The sequence below is a fragment of the Miscanthus floridulus genome, chromosome 1 (assembly GCF_019320115.1).
Source record: "Miscanthus floridulus cultivar M001 chromosome 1, ASM1932011v1, whole genome shotgun sequence".
NCBI classification, from domain to species: Eukaryota; Viridiplantae; Streptophyta; class Magnoliopsida; order Poales; family Poaceae; genus Miscanthus; species Miscanthus floridulus.
The window spans coordinates 156646665-156667322 of record NC_089580.1 but is presented as its reverse complement, the minus strand read 5'-3'; the positions used below and the strand labels follow the sequence as shown (position 1 = coordinate 156667322).

Here is a 20658-nt window from a genome sequence, read left to right as displayed (position 1 = left end):
AGAAAACAAGTTCCTTCTCAGGTTCAAACATTTTATTTAGTGCAGACGATTCAAAAAGGACGTACCCAGTGCAGAGAACTCAGTGGCAAGCCTTACCCTCGCCTGTGCAATGCTAGGAGACCACGAACTCGAGACCTTCCGGAGTAACGTCAGGAAAAGTATCTAAATGGTCACGGTAGTGTACATCTTCAAGGCAAACTTTCTTCATAAAAATATAGGGGGTAGGGCAGAGATTGATGACAATATAACTCAACTATAGCATGAAATGTGTCTTATCATTTCGCTTGCGGGTGTGAGGCAATGAAGTCAACTGCAACTTTGATGGAGTCAATCTTGTCAGCTTCATTGTCAGGTATCTCGAATCTGAATTCCTCTTCAAGGGCCATGACAACCTCCACTGCATCCAAACTGTCTAGGCCAAGATCATTCTTGAAATGGGTATCTGGTGTCACCTACAGGTCATTGGGAACAAACTGACTGAGGATTTGCCATCAAACGTTTACGCTTGCAGGAAAAAAATGTAACCAAACACATGTCTCAACAGCATTTACTTATTGGAATTTTACAGATTAGAGAAAAAAAAGATAACAGGAGTAAGATGTCTGAATCAAGGTGAAAGCCCGCTAGCAGCTCAAAACCTGAGCAGTTCTTTCTTTTTCCTGTGCATAGGTTTTCTTGTTCTGTCAGTGTCACACATAAGTACAATAACAAGCAGCAAACTAGATTGCTGACAGAAATGAGTTAGGGCTGTTATAAACAATTCTCGGTTCTAACTTATTCTTGCTGATTTTCCATAGTTACCATGCATGGAGCACCAACATATGCAATTACAAAGAGCAACCAATTTCTGGACTAGTGTCTGTCTAAATCTTACCCTCACTGATAACATTCACCTACCTATGCAATAACAGTGCTGTGTTACAGCTACACGACCTAGATAACTGGTTATTTTTTATTTTTAAAATCCTGAAATTCATATAACTGTGTGCTTATCAAACTTACTTCAGAGTATGGAATAATTCCTCAAAAATACTAGAGATCAGTAATAGCCTACAATTAATTTCCAATAATCTTGCAATCCAATGTAGCATAAATATTTTTTCATGCAGCTGAAAACAAGAAAAATATGAGTTTTGAATTGCAAAGTACAAATAAATTTCTGAGAACAGATAAAATCTCAGAAAAAAACTAGTTTAGATCCTACTTACTAACACTCCACAAAATCAGCCAAGAAGAACCAAGGAACACACAAAAAAAAGTATGCAAAACCGTAAGTTCCTAAATATAGCTTTTTAAACAAGATTTGTTCGAGAAAAGCTTCTTGACAAGATTCCACCATACCATCCACACAAAACACATGAAAAGGCACACAAGATGCATATGGTAAACCGAAAATCCCAAAACAGAAACAGCAGAAAAATAAAATAATCATGCCAAAATTGTGTCTACCGTTAAGTATTTATTCCCTTTCCCCTCCATCCCAAGGCACTCAGAAGTCAGAAAATCCTAGTTTCCCTTAGCCACCAACAACCATATACTTCTAGTCCCATTACATCAAACCTGCCTAAATCCTGGTTCAAAATGGCTGAGTACCAAACAATAGAGGTCAACGATGCTCACCGGTGGCTTCCACCAGAGATCCTTGAGGATATTGGAATTGTCAAAGCTGATGACCTTGACCTTACTATTAAGGAACTTGCCTCGCGTCTTGCAAGAATCCTTAACAGCACAATGGGGACATACCAGCATCATTATCTCCATCATGCCATAGCAAACAACTCCTACAGACAGCAGCATCCCCCCCCCCCCTCAAAAGCCACAGGTCTATAGGCTGGGAAGATGGGTTCACATCACTAATCGCAGTGACAATGCCAAGACAATGAAAACATGGACACTTCTGTGCAATGGCAGAGTAATGAAAGGAGACATTAATCTGCCAAGATTTGCTCTGGCAAAGCAGCAACCATATGTTTTGTGACCAGGAAAACAGAGCAACAGAGGAACTGGAGTTTTCTTGCCACGTGCAGAGGCGTACAACCAAATGAATGGGCAGACTAAAATTCCAAGGACCAGTTGTGCAGAACTGAGTAGGCAGCAATGCCAACAAAAGCAACAGCAGAAACTTCATATCCATGCCAATGCATTGGTCACAACAAATGAGCAGCAGGAACACAAGACGAAGGAAGCAAATGCTGCATCTCATGAATTCCCTGATGAGCTTGGCCTACCACATGAACAGATCTATTGATGATGCTATACATGAACTACACCAATGCAGGCATAAAATGGTGATTAGGCACTTTTGTAACAAATAGCTAACGTAGAACTATTAAATAGTCACCACTGGTATTGCTGTAACCTGGAAAAATAAGAATGAGGTTCTTTCAAAAAAAAAAAAAGAAAGAAAAGTTGAGGTCATCACACCTTACTACATTGTACTATGTTCTATTTTATATGCATGTAAATGAATGCTTCTTTTTTTGCATAATATCTGCTACATTATATGGAAAAAGGCTAACAATATAGTATAACAGAAGTTCGTCTCATGATGAAACTACTAATATTAAGTGCTGACATTCATGTCTTCACCCTAGCTAGAGCACCTACAAATATTGATAAATATTGATATGCTAAGCAACATGGAAGCCCGACTGCCTGAGTTAATTTAAATGCTTGATTTCTGATGTTCTGCACAAGTGCTACCCTGCCAGTAGGCAAGCAGAGAATAGTGAGATTTGAAATCCAAAAAGAGAAGCTCTCATGCGGTAGCTAGCTTCATCCTAATTGTAGTAAAAAAATCTAGTTTTGATTCCAACCCCCTTGAATTTGTAAGTCCTCAGCTCAAGTGCTTGTTCAGGAGAATAAGAGAAGACTCTGTCCATAACTGGACCAACTGCCTAATCCATAGCCGCTAAGGCAACAAATTAAATGCCTAGTCAGACTTTAGAGCAACTCCAAGAGCCTCTTTATATCCTTACTAATTCATAGGAATAGAGATTTCGGTGAAAAAATACCCTCCAACAACTTTAATTAGATCTCCAAATACAAACATCCTCTATTCCGGATTTCTCGCTAGCCAAAGATTGAGAGCAGGGTTGGCTCTCTAGAGTGCGCAAGAGATATAGAGAAGTTGTAGGAGAGTGAAAAGATATAGAGCGCGATTTTTATTCAAATGACTCTCCAAATGATGATTTAGAGAATAAGTTTAAGAGAGGCTCTTCGAGATGCTCTTATGCTAGTCTATGTAAGTTCAAGCCTGCTAACTGGTTTCACTTGCAGACACTTGTGTTTGTTTAGGGATTTCTTCATTTGGTTTCTTGATGCTGAATCTCAATATAGCTATGCAAGTAACTGTCCAAGTAACTGTTTACACTGAACAAAACAGCGCCTAGTAGTACTCCACTTGATTTACCCAAGAAAATCTTGACCATAAAAATTCCCAAATAAACAAATAAACTTAACAAAAACTATATAGAAAACTCCCAATTTTACACTAATGCCTGTTTTCACAAGAAAAATGTGTCATTTCATTAGTAGTCATTTCTCAATTTCCTTTGAGTAAGAAAATAAAACATTTCTTAACAAATTAGGCAATTGCCCTAGGTATTAGGCTATTAGCTAAAGTTTACCAACAATGAACTATCCACGCTAATCAACAGAATCAAGTTGAAGTAACACTAGTAACAATACCACAACACACTGAAACCACTCTTTGAACTTTAATCCAATTTACACATAGAAATGCTTATCGTTACTGCATACTGCTAATAGATCCATCAATTCAGCTACGTCTGCGTTTCTCACAACATTCGTTCCTCGCAGAGAAGCTATTGCATCGATTCGATTCGGTTGTCGGTTTGATCCCATCAAGCACCTCTTGTTCCAGCTAGCCCGGTAGGGAGAGTGTGACAGCAGTGTATATACCTTGGAGGGGTCATCGATCTTCGGGAAGCTCTTGACGACCTTCATGATGCGTTCAGTGACCTCGCTCTTGTCCAAGAAAGAGCACTTGGCATCCTCCGAAGACATCCACCGCCGCCCCCACAGGGCCTCCTGCAGCGACGCCGTCGGCCTCACGGATGCCGCTGACGGGACCGCCGCCAAGCGGAGGTGCCTCAGAAGCAGGCTCCTCGCCGCCGCCATTTGGGCCTGGATGAACTGGTTCTGAAGCCTCGGGGAGGGGATCGGAGGCGGCAGCGAGAGGAGGAAATGGTTGTTGCGGCGGCGGAGCGGAGGTGGGAGAACCGGTGGGTTTTTTTGGGTCCCTTTAGACCCTATACACTATGGGCCTGTTTATTCTTGGCCCAGGTTTGTCATGGCCGGCCCGTCAAGCTGTTCATTTGTCTTCTCATCTTTGCTCGAAAAAAATGTCTTCTCATCTCATACTTTGTTTTCCTTGATTGATCTGTCTTCACAGAATTTCATTGGACTCCAGCTTCCTTTTAGAAAAAAGATAAAAATATACCACAAGTACAAAACTTGTATGATGGATGTAAATATAGATCATATATAACTTGTAAAATGATTAAGTGGACAAAAATTTAACCTATGGTACATTCAAGACGCGGAGATTTACTTAGATCGGAGGAAGTAACTATAGTGTTCAGGCGGTAACACCAACTCCTGAAAACTCCTCCAAAATCAGTTTTTGGTATGACTAAAAAAACTAGCTCTACATCGGTTTTCATTCATGGCTTCCAAATTTTCCGCGCTTCCAAAACCCACATATCAACTTGTCATATACCTACGGTCTCCTTGTGCTCCCAGTCGCTAGAAATCGCTCCCTCGCGTGCGAGAAACCGATCTCCACGCCTACCACCAACATGACTTCACCTAAAGGTAAAACCTTTGCTTCTATGTTAGCCGGCGCTTGATCACAGCATGGCCAACCTTAGCTGTTGATGGTTGCCTCTCTCTCCTTTGGTTGGCCAATCGTGGCTAGCTATAGCCTACTTGCAAACCCCCCCCCCCCCCCCCCCGCACTAGCAGGGGCAGTTCTAGTTAGCTAGGGTGTTCCTGCAAGTGGCGTAGTGGTTCTCGGTGAAGACAGCACAATGGATCTTAATATATCCCCAATTGGCATTAAGTTAGCAATAACCGAGGAGGTCATTCTTTGGCTATGAATGGTTGATGTTCATAGGTCACTATTCGGTGATGATCTTGAGCTCATCAAGTTCTTACAGGACAAAATCCGCTACTTACAACCTTTTGTTGATGGTCATCTTCTCATAGAGGTGGTTGAGGTGGTTCTTCAAATGGCGCTAGCTACTCCACCCTTGTTATGTTATTCAAGATAGTTTGGGTTGTCCAATCACTAACACCAACATGATGGGTCAGTGGTTGTTGTCGTCACTACTTCGAGTAATTCCTCTTCCGCCCTCTTATCCTCAAAGCTCGAGGACCCCCTGTTGCCTGCAGTTCAGCTAGCAAACGCAAAGGATGTGATGTTCCATCTCGAGCTGGCGCGAGACAGGAGAAATCTCTTTGATGCCGAGCTTTGCTTTTTAATGATCCAATGTTGCCATTGCCCGGCCTTGAGAGGCGACCAAGGTTCCTTTGGTTCTTGTTCCATGCCTTGCCACTAAAGGCCATTTCCGATACCCTGCTTCATTGCCATACCTCATTCGTGGAACATGTTGGTGCTCCGTCACCTTTATTCGTCAATGAGATGCCCTCATTAATGTTTTCCATATTTACATCATTGAAGACAATCATGGTCAGCTTTTTGTAGCGGATGGACTCACCAGTGTGGGCGACAGAGGCCCAACAGAAGTTTAGTTGTTGAAGGTGAAGCTACTGCAGTTCCCCCTTGCTCTAGCATCATCACTTCCTAGTCTTGGACCTCTTATGGAAAAGAGGAATTGCATAGAGCCGTACTCAAAGACAAGGATGTGTCTTCTTCCTCATATGGTTGCAAAGTTCATGGCTCAAGGTGATGACTAATGTGACTCTTATGCTCGCTTCAACAGGGAAACTGTATGGAGGTCTTAGTTGTCTAGAGGTGTTGCCTTTAGATGTTAGTTGTATCACTATATTCGCTACTTATCTTAGATTTGATAGTCGTCCAGTCACGAATTGTTTATATGTAATTACTTAATTCTGAACTTTATTTGATCCCTGTGAAACTAGTCTTGTAGGGATTTGTTGGTCTTGGTGAACCTAGACTTACACTGTGAACGTTGACACGTTGTAATTCTCTTTTCCTCTCAATAAATAATGTGCTTATGCACGGCCACTAGAAACAAGGTAAAAGAAAATGCTAAAGTAGCGGTTCATTTGTAGCATGCGCTCTACAACATCCTCAATTAGGATAAAGCAATGTTGTAAACGTGCAACAACAACAACATATACAGTTACTAAGTCTGGACCGAAAGCGCCGACAAGATCGACGGTGCAAGTCAAGAAATGGATTAGAAACTGATTAGTACTCCATGTAGGAGTGTATTATAAGTTATTTTATAGGTCGTGTCCCAGCATGGCGTGTCGACATAAACGCAAAGCAAGCGGCTCGTCCTGTCGTCCATGCAGGCCGACCACACAGGAATGCGACTGGACGAGAGCCGTTTTTCGTGTAAAAATCTATGGAAGGATGGATGGATCGTCCTCTCCGATCCCTCCATGATTGGCGTCTCCACGGTGGCCCATTTTGTTGGCCACGTAGCCCCTGTGGACAATAATTATCGTCTGAATTATTATCACGCCCTAACTATGATTGACGTGACGGGCCAGCGGGTCCCATCAGCTTGCTTTATCAGTGTGATCCAGTATCGCTTGCGAGCGATCATGAATCAGGCAGGAAAACAACCCATCGATTGAGTGAGATGGGTGTCACACAACGTGTGCATCTTTAGGCTCTGTTTGGTTACTGCTTCTGAAATTTCTATCACACTAAATATTTGGACACATGCACGGAGTATTAAATATAGATTAATTATGAAATTAATTACACAACTTGCAACTAATTTGCGAGACGAATCTTTTAAGTCTAATTAGTTCATGATTTGACGACATGGTGCTACAGTAAACATATGCTAATGACAGATTAATTAGGCTTAAAAAATTATCTCGCAAATTAGCCTCTATCTATATAATTGGTTTTGTAATTAATCTATATTTAATGCTCCTTATTAGCATCTAAACATTTGATGTGACATGAATTTTACAAAACAACTAAAAACCAAACACTCCATCATCATTGTGTTTCAAACGGGAAAATGCAATGGGTTCCACTTTTGCTTTTCTGCATGATTATTATTGCATCAATCTTCTCTCTTGCTCATATGGCCTTTGTCATCGTCGGTCTTTGCACTAGCTAAACAAGGGCCCACGAGACCTTGAATCAATAAGTTGTACTTCATTCAGCCTAAAATTAATCACACCTCTGAGGAGTAAAACCTTCTTACAAAAATAATTATCTAATAAAAATATTAAAAAAAAATTATATCTTCTAAAATGATTACTACTAGTATGAAAGTATATTTCATTGTTAACCTAATAATACTCATTATGCACTATAAATATTAGTGCATTTTTGTATATGTTTGGTGAAATTTAATGTTTTAAATAGCGGGATAAAACAGTTACCTGTGGCCTTCTCCAAAAAAACATAAAAAATACTATAGTATGCTATAACAGAAGCTATTTCATTTAGCATTTTTATAGAAAACATAATAAACTTAATTAATTATGCACAATAATATTTAACTAGGCAAAATTTTAGAACACAAATACACAAAACACATGTAGAAGATCTAGAAGAATATGTTTCCAAATTCACTACCTAACATTCATCATATCAATAAATATATACTCACCGCTGTGATCAACACTCAATATTGAATATTACAATAATTATCCAATAGTTTATTACATAAGTAAATAATATAAAATTGAGACATAGATTAGAGTACTCTAGACTAAAGATATATCTCAGTTATATCTATAACTCTTATAAAGCAAAACCCCACTACAATATTTTTTCTGCAATTATGTGAAGCCACATCATCTCAAGGCCCCACCAAGTTACTAAGCTCAGTTACAAATTACACTTCCACCAAATATTATCAAGAAATGAAGAGACCTCGAAATAATTGATGCAAAACCATCGAGGAGCCAAGGGGTCACGTAATAGTAATGGTATTTATTCATCATGTACAACATGTGACTCCACACAATAGATTCAAATTCCACCACACCGCTTCCTCTCCCCAATGCCATGTATATTTTGCCTCGGCCGAAGCCACTGCTGCTTGACGCGTAGTCTCGACTGCATCATATGTTCTATATCTCATCGCCTCTATCTCCCGTGCTTGGTTGTCTACTATCGTGTAGAGGTGAATGCAAACTAACTGGCATCATGCTTGCAACAGACGCCATCAACAAATTCAAGAGTAGGGCTACACATTTTTCCTCTTCCTCCGTTACTAGAGAATCAATCCCCTCTACAAATTATATCTTCAAAATTGTAGTCAGGAATTTTTCCCTTTTTCCAGGATAATGCTAGCTTTTACTTCATAGTTACATAATCATCCATTTTCTTCAATTTGATTCTATATTGAGTTTCTCCTTACTGTTTAAACGTGATTACTCACTTATTTCTTTGCTTCTTTCCAACTATCCAGGCTTTTTAGTTTGCACAAAAAAGTACTAGAGGTTAAACCACTACTATTTGAACTTTGGGCATGTGCTTATGTTTTCAAATAGAAAAGGGGTTGGATGTGGTACATTCAAATGACTATGAACCATTCAAATAAAAAAGGGTTTTGCTTTGGTCCACTTATTAAATAGTTTTTTTACCTATATAGTTTCTTATTACATAGCTTGCTACTTTGGAGAAAGTTCCGCAGCAACGCGCGGAGTATCCTTCTAGTTGCTATTAAACCAAATAGCGATGTTAGCGAAGCTAAAATATTATTAACGATAACAGTAAAACAAGGAGACACATAGATTAGAGTATGCTAGACTAAAGATATATCTCAGTTATATCGCTGTAAAACCAAATAGCGATGTTAGTGAAGCTAAAATATTATTAACAATAGCAACAAAACAACTAATAATTGCGTGACGATAGGTCCTACGAAGAACCATAGCGAAACCATAATAATAAAATTATTATAATAGACTGTTTAAAACCATGCTATCGAGTGACCCACCTCGGACTTGGAAGTGACAAGAGAGTAAGGCCCCGTTTAGATGTGAAAATTTTTGACTTTTGGCTACGGTAGCATTTTCGTTTGTATTTGATAAAAATTGTCCAATTATGGACTATTTAGGCTTAAAAGATTCGTCTCGCCAATTACGGGCAAACTGTGCAATTAGTTATTCTTTTTACCTACATTTAATGCTCTATGCATGTGCCGCAAGATTTAATGTGATGAAAAATCTTGAAAAATTTTGGATTTTGGGTGGGATCTAAACAGGCCTAACAGAGAGTGCTGTCCGCCTGTGCCTGTCATTCTTTTTTTTTTCATTTGAAGGATTTTGTGTTGGGCATGGGGCACCGACGCGCACGGACGGGCGGACGGCCCAGACCGGAAGCTGCCTTACGGCGACACGTTTTCCGGTCCGGCCCAGCAGCAGCAGGGAGGAAGGTTCGCTCGGTCGCTGGCTCCGCGTGCCGTCCCTCCTATAAATCCGAGTCCTCGCGGAGTTCACTGGGCATCAGATCAGAAGCTCACTCGCTGGTCGCTGGCCCACTCACACCTCCGCTGATATTTCGTTTTCGTTCCCCTTCTTTCCGTCGTCGCCGAGGCCCCCCGCGGCTCCGCCAGGCAGATCAGATCTATCCATCCAGGAACCGGAAGGTGAGCGTCGGGAACGAACCATCCGCCCTCCTAGCGCAGATCTGTAGCCTGGCGTCGCGTTCGCGCCTAGATCGTCGCCTGTCACGATCCGTGCGGTTCTAGATCTGCGAGTTTTCGTTTCCCTGGTGGTCGAATCCTTCCATCCACCAGGAGAGCTCGTGGGTTCCTTTTGGTTTCCCGCTGTCTGTGATCTGATATATGCGTCCGGATCTGATCTGCTGTAATAATCATCAGGTGAACCATGAGCGCCGTGGCGGTTTCGTCGTCGCTGAACCCGGACGCGCCGCTCTTCATCCCGGCGGCGCTGCTGCAGGTGGAGGACTTCTCGCCGCAGTGGTGGGACCTCATAACCACCACCGCCTGGTTCCGCGACCACTGGTCCCGCGAGCACGCCCACCTGGACGAGATGGCCGAGCAGCTCGACGCGGCCAGCCTCCTGCCAGACGACGAGGACCTCTTCTACGACGAACAGCCCGAGCAGGCCCCCGCCGCCGTCCTTAAGACAGGTACGGATCTACCTCTCTCGCTCACTCGATTCTAGATTTTTCCTTAAAAGACGAATCGCAGTGAGCTCATCTGCGAACGTGAACGTTGGTGTGTTTTTCCTCCGTCAGATGAGGTGCTCAAGGCGCTGAACCTGACCTCCGCGATGGGCGGCGACGCCCCGCGTGGGTTTTGGGAGAAGCCCAGGCATTCCGAGAAGCCGACCAAGTACGCCGGCAGCCCCAAGAGCAGTGCCCCCCGCGTGATCCACCAGCCTCGCTAGGTTCGCATGGGGAACTCGGCAAGGCTGCTGCCCCTCTTGCAGCCTCTGCTCCTGGCTGCTGCTGCCGTTGCGGGTCTGCTCTGCTCTTTCAAAGTTTCAAGTGAAGTACTGGTGGTTCGAGTAGTGACGAGTAGTAGTACAACTGTAGAAGTTCCTTTTGTATAGCAATCAAAAAATGACCAAAAATATAACAAAACGTAGCGGTTAGCTAACTGCTGCTGCTCTAAGTTGTGTTAAGTCCTCCGGTGTGTCTAGGTCTAGGGAAACCCCGCAAAAATGGAAGAGGGTGAAGGTGGAGTCCCAGTGTTGAGTCAAGGATGCACTTTTGTAAGTAAAATGTGTGATGTGCAATGGCAGGCAGTCTAATGTTTCAACTAGCTCTTCTACTGTTCTTTCTTCTTTGTGCATGTCGCTTTCCAATGACGAATTCTTCAGTACTGGTACATGAGCCTGAATTTATATCTACTGATATGTGAATTTATATCATACAGCACGCACTCTTAGCAGCTCGTATAAGATCGTGGATTATAAGCTCTCTTATACCAAATTAGTCAGCAGTAAATAATTCATGATCATATGAAACCAACAGGCTGTCGGTTGGGCGCTGTCTTCTGCTGCTGCTGCCCCGGGTTTTGACTGATAAGATTCGTCCTGTTCACTTAGCTTATAAGTCATATTTTTCAATAACGAATAATATTTTTCTTTTATACTAAATTAGTCAATAGTACTTTTAGCCATGGATTATCACCCAGCGAACAGGGCAAACTCATGAAGCAAGATCGTTTAAACAAGGAGCAAAGCTATATATTCTAAGCAACTAACGTAAGTCGTGTAAGCCACGATGACATTTGCCTTGTTTAGATGCCACCAAAATTCCAAGTTTTTTCACTCTCTCTCCATCACATCAATTTTTAGCCGCTTGCATGGAGTATTAAATGTAGGTAAAAAAATAACTAATTACACAGTTTAGTTGGAAATCACGAGATGAATCTTTTGAGCCTAGTTGGTACACGATTGGACAATATTTGTCAAATAAGACGAAAGTGGTACTATTCATCGAGTTGAAATTTTTTCAGCATCTAAACGAGGCCATTGTTATCTAGGTACTAGTACCGGCCAAGTCAAATGAAGTTGTGTGCTTCTGGCAAGTCAAATGGACAAAAATCCTTGTTTTTCCCTTCACGTATAAACATCAGTTCCAACGTTCAGCGCTCCGACTCCGATAAACAAAATTCTAAACAAGAGCTCTGCTCTGCTACACGTCTGATAACACCTACCTTGCCGCTTCGTTCAGCCGGGTATGTTTTGCCTTTGCTGCCAGATGAGTCACGAAAAGGACACGCAGATGAACGAGAAATTCTGGCCTTGTTCGCCTTCGCTGAAATTTGGTTTAGGCTACCGATTATGCTAAAATATTGTAAGAGGAAAACATTATTCCTCTGAGTCATGCTTGCAAGTTGCAAGCCATGCAAAGGTGAACCACGCCATGTCTTTGCCTTGAAGACTTGAAGAAAAATGCCTGCCTGCTGTCATGTTTTGCTTTATCATCCAGTCTGAAGTTATCTATGCAGTTCTGAGGCTCTGAGCAGTGAGCACCATCAATTCGGCGTTAGAGCTTAGAGGTTATGGAACAGACTGCCGCCGTGTTTGGTTCGCTTCCTTAGAGCAAGCTCAATGTATATGGACCAGCTTAAGTTGCAGCTCACAATGTATCTGGATCAGCTGTCCAGAAGGCTAGGTCCCACAGCCAAATAAAAAAATCCCACGCCCTCAACTTCCCCTATCTGTTGCTCGTGAGAGAGGTTCACAGCGTCACAGCTCCGCGTACCTATCTCCACCACCGTCTTCTCCGTACCCGATCTCCTTCCTCGCACTGAATCCGACCATGGCCTTCCCCTTGCACCTCAGATCTCCAACTTCCGTGCTCAGATCGGGCGGCAACCTACTCATATCTCCTTTCTCTTGTTGTGCGGAGCATCGAGAACTAGACTCGGATCCATGGGAAGAAATGTTGGCTGCAACTCCACCAAAATAGGCAAATTGCAGCACTGATGGTGGCCTATTGTCTGCAGGTGCACTTTCACGGAGATGAAATCCTTGAAAGCTCGGTGAAGGGGCTTGTAGTCAACTCACTTGCTGTTGAACACCTTGAAATCTGGGAGGAGAATGGCCATATGGTGGGTGGATTCCTGGAGGACCAAAATGATCGAAGTTCTGAAGAGAATTGGATGTTCCAAAGGAAAACTGAGATTGAAGTGTTGGTGGTGGGATTTGGCCACTACCCTCTGAGTATTGGGTTGGAGAGATTCAGGAGGCTTGAAAAGCTTCTAGGGGGTTTCATCGTTGTGATCTAGAGTTGAATCTCAGGTGTGAGAATTGAGCACAAAGCCTCAGTTTTGTAGACACACATAGAGGGGTTCAACAAAGAAGGCATGCACGGGAGGAGGCCAACGCCCAACGGCTACCTTCCAAAGCCGACGGCTCTTTCATTATTTACTGCGTTGTGTACAGTGTAAATACAGTTTTTTTATTTTCTTATGAGCTGTCCATAGTGCTATGGGTACCTTTTTCCTATGGACAGCTTATAGACCAGCCCCGTAATATTTCAGCTACCTGATAGTAAATATTTAATTCCCTGTGGACTGGTTTCTGTCGTGGTTGCTCTTAACACACCGACATTACGCTGTTATTTGGATCCTGTCCATAACTTGCCGCAGGTTTGGCTACCGTGTTTTTTTTCCTTCCATCAGTCGAGACCACCCGTTTCTTTTGCCAAATCTGGCCGACGAATTGTTCGCCGCGCCGTAAGCCCGTGACTGTGTTCTGGGTTCTGACGTGCAGCTAACGACCCTTTTACCCGTGGCATACTTCACATAATCACATGTTGAGCACATGAGCAGACTCTGAAGCGACAGGGACAAGATAAAAAGGCGATTTTTCATGCTATCGTTTGCTCTGCTATCACAAAGCGTAGGTTGTTTTAGTTTTTTATTATATATATATTTTTTAAAATAACTAAGCTTATAAAAAAATACATCAAATCTATAAGGCAACGTCCGGTAAGAAATAAAGGAGGACGGGATGCTGTTGTCCTAATGTTGATCACAATTTAAAGATAGTTCCAAACATTAGGAGAGATTCGTACCACACATAGAATGCTAGGAATTAAAAGAGTATCACATATTGATAATCAATCCTTACGTCCATGTACCAAAGAATCTAAACCAAATTATTTAGAACATTTTATATTTGCATCATATTGCCAATAATTATGTCATATAGGCATTTTCTTGTCATATTGATGTCACCAAATTCGATTCCCATGATTAATATGCCACCCTATCACATGCTTTGTAACATGCTGCTGGCACCACTGCTGAAGAAGACGGAAGAACAAAGCAGCCCAAAAACTCATATTCAGGAGTTAGGACTCCTATACATGAGTCAGGAAGATCTAGAACTAACCCATGGAGGAAAGCACAAGATCTACTAGATTCTGGGCTCGTTCGGCTGATATGATTTCGGATGATTCAATAGTATTCTGTGAGAGAGAATAAGCTGAAACAAGCTGAAACAAGGAGAGACTTGATGAGCCGAACAAGCTGTCTGCCTTCATGGACCTGTCGCCGGTGCTGTAGCAAACACCGATGAGTCGAGGAAGAGACCGAAAGAACCTTATTCCACAGAGATGCCGACGTCACGCACACCGCCACCTCCTGGACACTAACCTACTAACCCTAACAAACGTAGACACCATCCCCACCCACCAATAGAGAACCACAGTCAACGTCTACCCCACCTCGGAAGGCCATGACAACCCCAAAGGCGAGGGTGACTAGTGGTCCTTCTGGTGAGGGTTTATTTAGAACAAAGGGAATATAAAACAGAGGAATGGAAAAATATACACACATAAGATACAGTGAATAATGAAAAATATAGGAATGGATACTTTGAGTTGTTTGGAATGAAGAAAAAAAATGTATAGGGGCATAAGCAAGCATAGCTGAGACAAGAAGAGCAAATATTCTTTTTCTTATTCTTAGGTTAGAGTGGATGTTTTATTTTCTATGTTTATCACTGTACTATAGATTTTTTCTCTTTGGAAGGAAACTCAACATTCCTTCATTCTAAACACTATGAAGTGATATTTTTTTTTTTGAAATTTATTTCCCCAAAATTCGTTTGAAAACCTGTCATCCAAACAGTCCCTGAGAGCGCACACTCCCGAAGTCGCCTCGCATTCGCCAAAGCGGAAAGACGTTCCAGAAAACTTCCACGTTTCCTCTCGCATCTTCCTCCCTTCTGTTATTTCATTTACATTTCATATTTTAACACCGTTCATCGTACCAGATGACCGACGGGGGATTCGAACTTTGGAAGTCCAGTTTTCTAGGTGGGGTTACGCGCTTCGTGGTTCAAAACCCACCGGCGGGGATGGGTTTGGGCGGGATAGGCTGAAGTGGCACGCGAAATTACCATATTGCCCTTGAAAAAGTAACTCTTGTATACAGCCTGGTGGCCTCTGTTCGTCTCCCCCCAAGATCCATTTGAATGCTTCCTCGGGACGTCCGGTACCTCCTCGTCCCCTCTCCCTGCTGCATACCACGGCTCCCTCGCTAAATCTCTCTCCAAAAATCGAACTTGGCTCCGTCACCGCGGCCGCGGACCTGCTTGAGCAGGTGATTTTTCTATTTCTTCCTTCCCGTCTCAGTTCGTGCCCTCCATTTTGATTCTTTCGTGTTGATAGATGGCAGCTTTCTCCCATGCTTGGTGATTAGTTGTGCATCCTGTCCAACGGAGCTTTCTACTATGCTGGTTCTTGCAGGAATCTGAAATTTCATGTGTAGAACAATTAGGTGGAAAAACATCACTGTTGGTTGGTTTGAAGGCTGGCCGCCGGCGCCGCCCACTGTTTTCAGCTTCCAGCAAGGTCGGCGTGAGGAGGGAGACTCTGCATTCATCCGTTCCCTACCAGCGGCGGGCGTTCCTGAGCAGGAACGGCGACCTCGCACGGCAGCACCTCCACCTCCGGCCTCTACTCATCTCGGCTTCCAGCATCCTCGCCTGCGGTGCTGCACTTCCGCCAACTCCGGGCTCCGCCTCTACGGTCAGTATCATTTCAATCCTTGCGTCGGCTTTGCCTACTGTCTCACAGTTAGATTGACTCCCTTGCCGACTTCAGCCTTACTTTTGTTTGCCTAGCATGTGGTGAGCATGTATTACCGAGGCCCTAAAATTTTATATGTTTTTATTTACTTCCGATCCACTGTGTACCACGCAGCTTGACAAATTGCCATGTTGGTTCTTAGTTTTTTGTCTTCATTTTTTGCCTTCATTCTTAGTATTCTTCCTACTGCTTTTTGTATTACATACGCGACAGATAAAGCCTGAATTTCTTTTACAATTTGTGTGCATCATGTCTGATGTGTTGCTTGTTTGGATACAATTGATAAAAGATACACACTAGGCCCCTGTTAACAAGAAGCCGCCTTTCTGGTGTACCATCGATAAATTACATGTTTGTTCATTCGCTTTTGTAAATAATTACTACATTGATTAATACATAATTTCAGATGAGTCGTTATATGTTTGTGCATGCTGTAACTGTTTGTAAAATTAGTAAATTTGGGAAGGTATTTATGATGTTCCTGTAGCCTCTTGTGTACATGATTACTTTTGTCATTCAATAAAAATTGTTTTTTTCCTTTTGTTTTGCAAGTGGAAAAGGATTTGGTGCCTGTTTAGTTTCTAAAATTTTGCAAAATTTTTCAAGATTCCTCGTCACATCGAATCTTTGGACGCATGCATGAAGCATTAAATATAAATAAAAAATAAAACTAATTAATTCACGAGACGAATCTTTTAAGCCTAATTAGACTATGATTGGACACTAATTACCAAATAACAACGAAAGTGCTACAGTACCATTTCCCAAAAAATTTCACCAACTAAACAAGGCCTTGGTCCACATGTCTTTATAATCCTTGAACCAGTCTGTACAGCATACCTGATGTGAAATGTGATTTGCCAGTGCTCCTTGAGAAGTGTACAGATATAACTAAGCACGGCAATCGATCATGCATGATTTAACTTGTTTTTCTAACATTAGTAAAATCTGAAAAGATATTTATTCAACTTGTTAAACAATACAGCTTGATGTGTTTCAAGCCTCCTGTGCATATAATTAGTCTGGTCATTCAATGGGTATCATTTTTTTATTTGTTTCATTGCACAAGGGGAAAAGGATTTGGTCCAGATGTCTTCATAATGCTTGAGCTTGTCTGTTCAACATCATAGTTGATGTGATTTGACAATGCTCCTAGATAACTTTACAAATATAGCTAAGCACAGCAATTGATCTAAGATTTCAATCTTTTTGAAACCCCACTTCTTTAAAGCTAATATATCAATACACCTGCAACATCAAAGTGTGCAAGTGATTTTTTTGTCTATTCTGCCTGTACATTTTTGTCCTGACTGACTCCTGAATTTTGGTAGGCAAAGCTGAAATGGCTTCCTCCTCAACATCTTCATGCTCTCCACCTGAAGGCCGTATGGGGGTACATGGCCCGGTTGTCTGAGAGCATTGCTGCAAGGAGCGCATCACGGGATAGAGAGTGGACCCGTGAACAGACCGAGGTTGACGAAGCTATGCAACTTTTACGAGAAGATGGTGTGCCATCTACTTCAGACATGTTCTTCTTTGCAACGGATTTGTTCGAGGACTCAGTGACCCGGCGGGTGTTCAAGAATCTACTGACATCTGAAGAACGTATGGCTTGGCTGACATATCAAATGAACAAGAACAACAAGTAGTTCAGTAGCTGGGATGTTGAGTTTGGTGTGAAGCAACTATGGCATTTGAGTGTCGTATTGTATCCTTTACATTTATTGTTGTCCTAGTTGTGTTGAGGTTTCTGTCTTGTAACGGGGCCTGTGGTCAAAAAACATGTGTCGTATTCTTTTTCCTGAACTTGTTATAAGTTGTGTGATGCGATGTATTTGTTTGAGCTGCCTGATATTATTTGGTTGTTGAAGCTAACAAATATTTCATTGTCAACAGATGCTTTAATTGTTCTCTATTTGAACAAATCATAACGGGGTACTTTTGTTGCAGGTACGTGTGGGACTGGTTGCAGGGGTCGTTAGTGATTGACGAGCTTGAATGTGTGTATTGTTTTTAATAAAATTCCTAGGTTATAGATTTCAGAAGTGCTTACTTCCCTGCATATAGTGGTCTTCTTGTCGATGGTTTTGCATAAACCTTAACCTATAAAGGGTATTGTCACTACGAAGGTCAGAATATGCAATGTTGGATTGGCAATTTAAAATTTGATTAGCTGCTCCATTCATTTACTGACTACCGTATCAATGAAAGTGTTGGCCTTGGTTGTTATAGAGGCTTGCAGGAGCATAACTGCTTTATCTAACGAAAAGCAGAACCATCAGGGCACCACAACGCAGGCAGCACCCACCGTTAGCCTCACAAAAAAGTTACCATCCACGTAGACAAAACTAAATGAGGCCACTATGCTTCACAACGCTAACTACTAGTGTAGTATGTCATTGCTGGGACCACGTATATCTCTCTCTCCTCATCATGCACTCGCTTTTTTTTTTTTCTGCTACAGCATAGTCTTGTCCCATCGGAGCAGTTGGAAGCTACCATTTTTTGTTTGGCTGTTGCTTGTTGTAAATGATCGTAAATTTTTAATTAAAATAATATTTTTTTCTCATATAAATTAGTCAGCAGTATTTTTTTACGAACCAGCAATGATATGAACCAGCCAACCAAACAGGCTGTTTAGCCCCAACACGTGCTCGCCTCTGCTTTTTGTCAGGTGTTGGGATGGCTGGCTTGCTTTTTTTTTTCTCGATCGGAGCTATATTTTTTTCACAAAATACTAGTATAAACAGTATTTTCATAACAACATGAACAGTATTTTCATAACGGTATAAACAGTGTTTTTACATAATATGAACAGTATTTTCCGTACCGGCATAGACCGTATTTTCGTACCAGCCGCTGCGAGACTACCGCTTTAGCCAATTTGGATGTATTGTACAGACGTGGCGCTTGAGGCAGTACTCCAGCATGGAGCGTTTGGGAAGGGCTCAGGCCTGGTCTTGTTTAGTTCTATCCCAAAATTTTATGCTCTGTCGTATTAAATATTTGATACATGTATAGAGTATTAAATATAGATTAAAAATAATTAATTATACAGTTTGTGATTAATTTGCTAGGTAAATCTTTTAAGCCTAATTAGTCTATAATTTGATAATAAAGTAATATAGTAACATATATGCTAATGCCGGATTAATTAATCTTAATAAATTTATCTCGTGGTTTACTGACGGATTCTGTAATTTATTTTTTTATTAGCATATAACATCTTCATGTATCCGATGTGATATCTCGTGACTTTACACGCTGATTTAAACAAGGCCTTACTCAAGCGCGCGTTGTGGCCAAAAACAAACTCTCACACATGTTTTCTAGTGTGGCCAAAAGCAAACTCTCACACATGTTTTCTTCTAGGTGCCTGTATAGTTTCCAAAATTTTGTATTTTTTTTTCAAGATTCTTCGTCACATCGAATCTTTGGACGCATGCATGAAGCATTAAATATAAATAAAAAATAAAACTAATTACACAGTTTAGACGAAATTCACGAGACGAATCTTTTAAGCCTAATTAGACTATAATTAGACACTAATTGCCAAATAACAATGAAAATGCTACCGTACCATTTCTAAAAAAAATTTCGCCAACTAAGCAAGACCCAGATGAGCAATACGTGCGAGGCAGGAATGACAGCAAAGCAGAGCAACCAACCTTGCATTACTTGTGCTGTGGCTTTAGGTATCCAAGCAGTACTCGGCTTATGAGACAACCAGTAGATATTAGCTTGCGTTGACTTGCCTCGATGAAGGGATCTGCCGTTACTTTTTCTCAATCCCCTTTCCTCTCCTTCCCGTCACTAACATCCGGGCTCGCTGTTACAGCTCCGGAGGAGCGCGCCGCCGTGCCGCTGTGCCAGGCAGCACATGGGCGGGCTAACGCTTTCGTCGTGGCAGGTAGGCCGTGTCGCAACCGTGATTGGGGGCGTGCCGACGGGCCGCGCCACCGCCATGCTTGGAAGCCTGAGAGAGAGTGGAGGACGAGGGGAGAGAAAAAAAAGATGGGTGTCATTCAGTGTGAGCCAGTCAATAATGTTTTTCTCTTATAATAAATCAGTATTAGTTGGACTTATCAGCCCAGAAACCAACCAGCGAATAAGTCAAGTTGGTTGATAAACCAGTTAAAGCTATTTTATTGTGAGAGAAAAATACTATATATTCTAGCCGATAAGTTCACGTGAACAGGCTCACCAAAACGTGACGCAAAGGTAACAGGAACTGAATCTGTCCTTGGTACGCGCTAGCGCTGCCACCTGTGAACCGAAAGCACAGATGCAGAACTGATAGACCGGCGAGGGCGAGGCTGCGAGGGAGGCGGCGGACGGGGCAAACTGGCAATCCACCGTCCACGGGGCGCTTGAGCTTGGCTTGGACGCGGTGCTGTGCGCGCGGTACGCCTGTGCGGCTGTGCCAGTGCCGGCAATGTTTTTTTATAAAAAAGTAAATTGTACAGTTGGTGCTTAAAGTATTGGTATGTTTCATCTAAGTCTCCAAACTACGAAATCACACGTTTAACTCCTCGATGTATCTAAGTGATTTCATCTGGGTCTACAATAAACACGAAGAAGGTTATAAGGTGACGTGGTCGTCCACGTGGTTAGCCACGTACCCATGGGCTCGAGGCGCACTCGGCCAGCAGGCCATGGCCGTCGCCGGCAGCGACAGCCTCACCACTAGCCGTGCTGGCCGCGGCGACCCTGGCCCGCATCGTGCTCAACCTCCTCGCCCCGTGACCACCTCTCCTCTGTTGTTCCTCTAGCCGGACGTCGCCCCACCCCGTTCCGGCGCCCCACGCACGCGAGCGCTGCTCCAGCGCCTCCGCGTACACGCGGCCGCATGATCCGGTGCCTCCATGGCTGACCCCTACCTCACGATGCCGGTGGTCGAGCGAGGGGAGGCTTGGTGGCGA

The 20658-nt window shown here is 42.6% G+C and overlaps 3 protein-coding genes across 3 annotated transcripts; 2 read left to right on the top strand and 1 right to left on the bottom strand.

Moving 5' to 3' along the window:
- On the bottom strand, positions 1 to 4250 carry LOC136499182 (acyl carrier protein 2, mitochondrial-like). The gene is made up of 2 exons (XM_066494881.1): positions 3925 to 4250; positions 1 to 452 (listed from the first exon to the last, which is right to left on the bottom strand). The coding sequence occupies exons 1-2, from the start codon at positions 4141 to 4143 to the stop codon at positions 276 to 278; spliced, it is 396 nt and encodes a 131-aa protein (XP_066350978.1). The 5' UTR covers positions 4144 to 4250; the 3' UTR covers positions 1 to 275.
- Positions 4251 to 9647: 5397 nt separating this feature from the next.
- Positions 9648 to 10946, top strand: LOC136544928 (protein EARLY RESPONSIVE TO DEHYDRATION 15-like). The gene is made up of 3 exons (XM_066536989.1): positions 9648 to 9803; positions 10038 to 10309; positions 10418 to 10946. The coding sequence occupies exons 2-3, from the start codon at positions 10045 to 10047 to the stop codon at positions 10567 to 10569; spliced, it is 417 nt and encodes a 138-aa protein (XP_066393086.1). The 5' UTR covers positions 9648 to 9803; positions 10038 to 10044; the 3' UTR covers positions 10570 to 10946.
- Positions 10947 to 12620: 1674 nt separating this feature from the next.
- Positions 12621 to 17602, top strand: LOC136466008 (uncharacterized). Its single transcript, XM_066464528.1, has 5 exons — positions 12621 to 12826; positions 13287 to 13373; positions 15065 to 15248; positions 15395 to 15676; positions 17068 to 17602. Exons 1-5 carry the CDS (start codon positions 12621 to 12623, stop codon positions 17383 to 17385), a joined length of 1077 nt encoding a protein of 358 aa, XP_066320625.1. The 3' UTR covers positions 17386 to 17602.
- Positions 17603 to 20658: the final 3056 nt, after the last annotated feature.

Bases quoted from the DNA above. Each gene is read 5' to 3' on its own strand.
- LOC136544928 (XM_066536989.1), top strand. From the start codon at position 10,045: ATGAGCGCCGTGGCGGTTTCGTCGTCGCTGAACCCGGACGCGCCGCTC. The intron at 10,310-10,417 runs GTACGGATCTAC...TTCCTCCGTCAG, and splicing joins CGCCGCCGTCCTTAAGACAG to ATGAGGTGCTCAAGGCGCTG.
- LOC136499182 (XM_066494881.1), bottom strand. From the start codon at position 4,143: ATGGCGGCGGCGAGGAGCCTGCTTCTGAGGCACCTCCGCTTGGCGGCG. The intron at 453-3,924 runs GTATATACACTG...AATGACCTGTAG, and splicing joins AGATCGATGACCCCTCCAAG to GTGACACCAGATACCCATTT.
- LOC136466008 (XM_066464528.1), top strand. From the start codon at position 12,621: ATGGTGGCCTATTGTCTGCAGGTGCACTTTCACGGAGATGAAATCCTT. The intron at 12,827-13,286 runs GTTGGTGGTGGG...AACTTGCCGCAG, and splicing joins AGGAAAACTGAGATTGAAGT to GTTTGGCTACCGTGTTTTTT. The intron at 15,249-15,394 runs GTGATTTTTCTA...TGGTTCTTGCAG, and splicing joins CCGCGGACCTGCTTGAGCAG to GAATCTGAAATTTCATGTGT.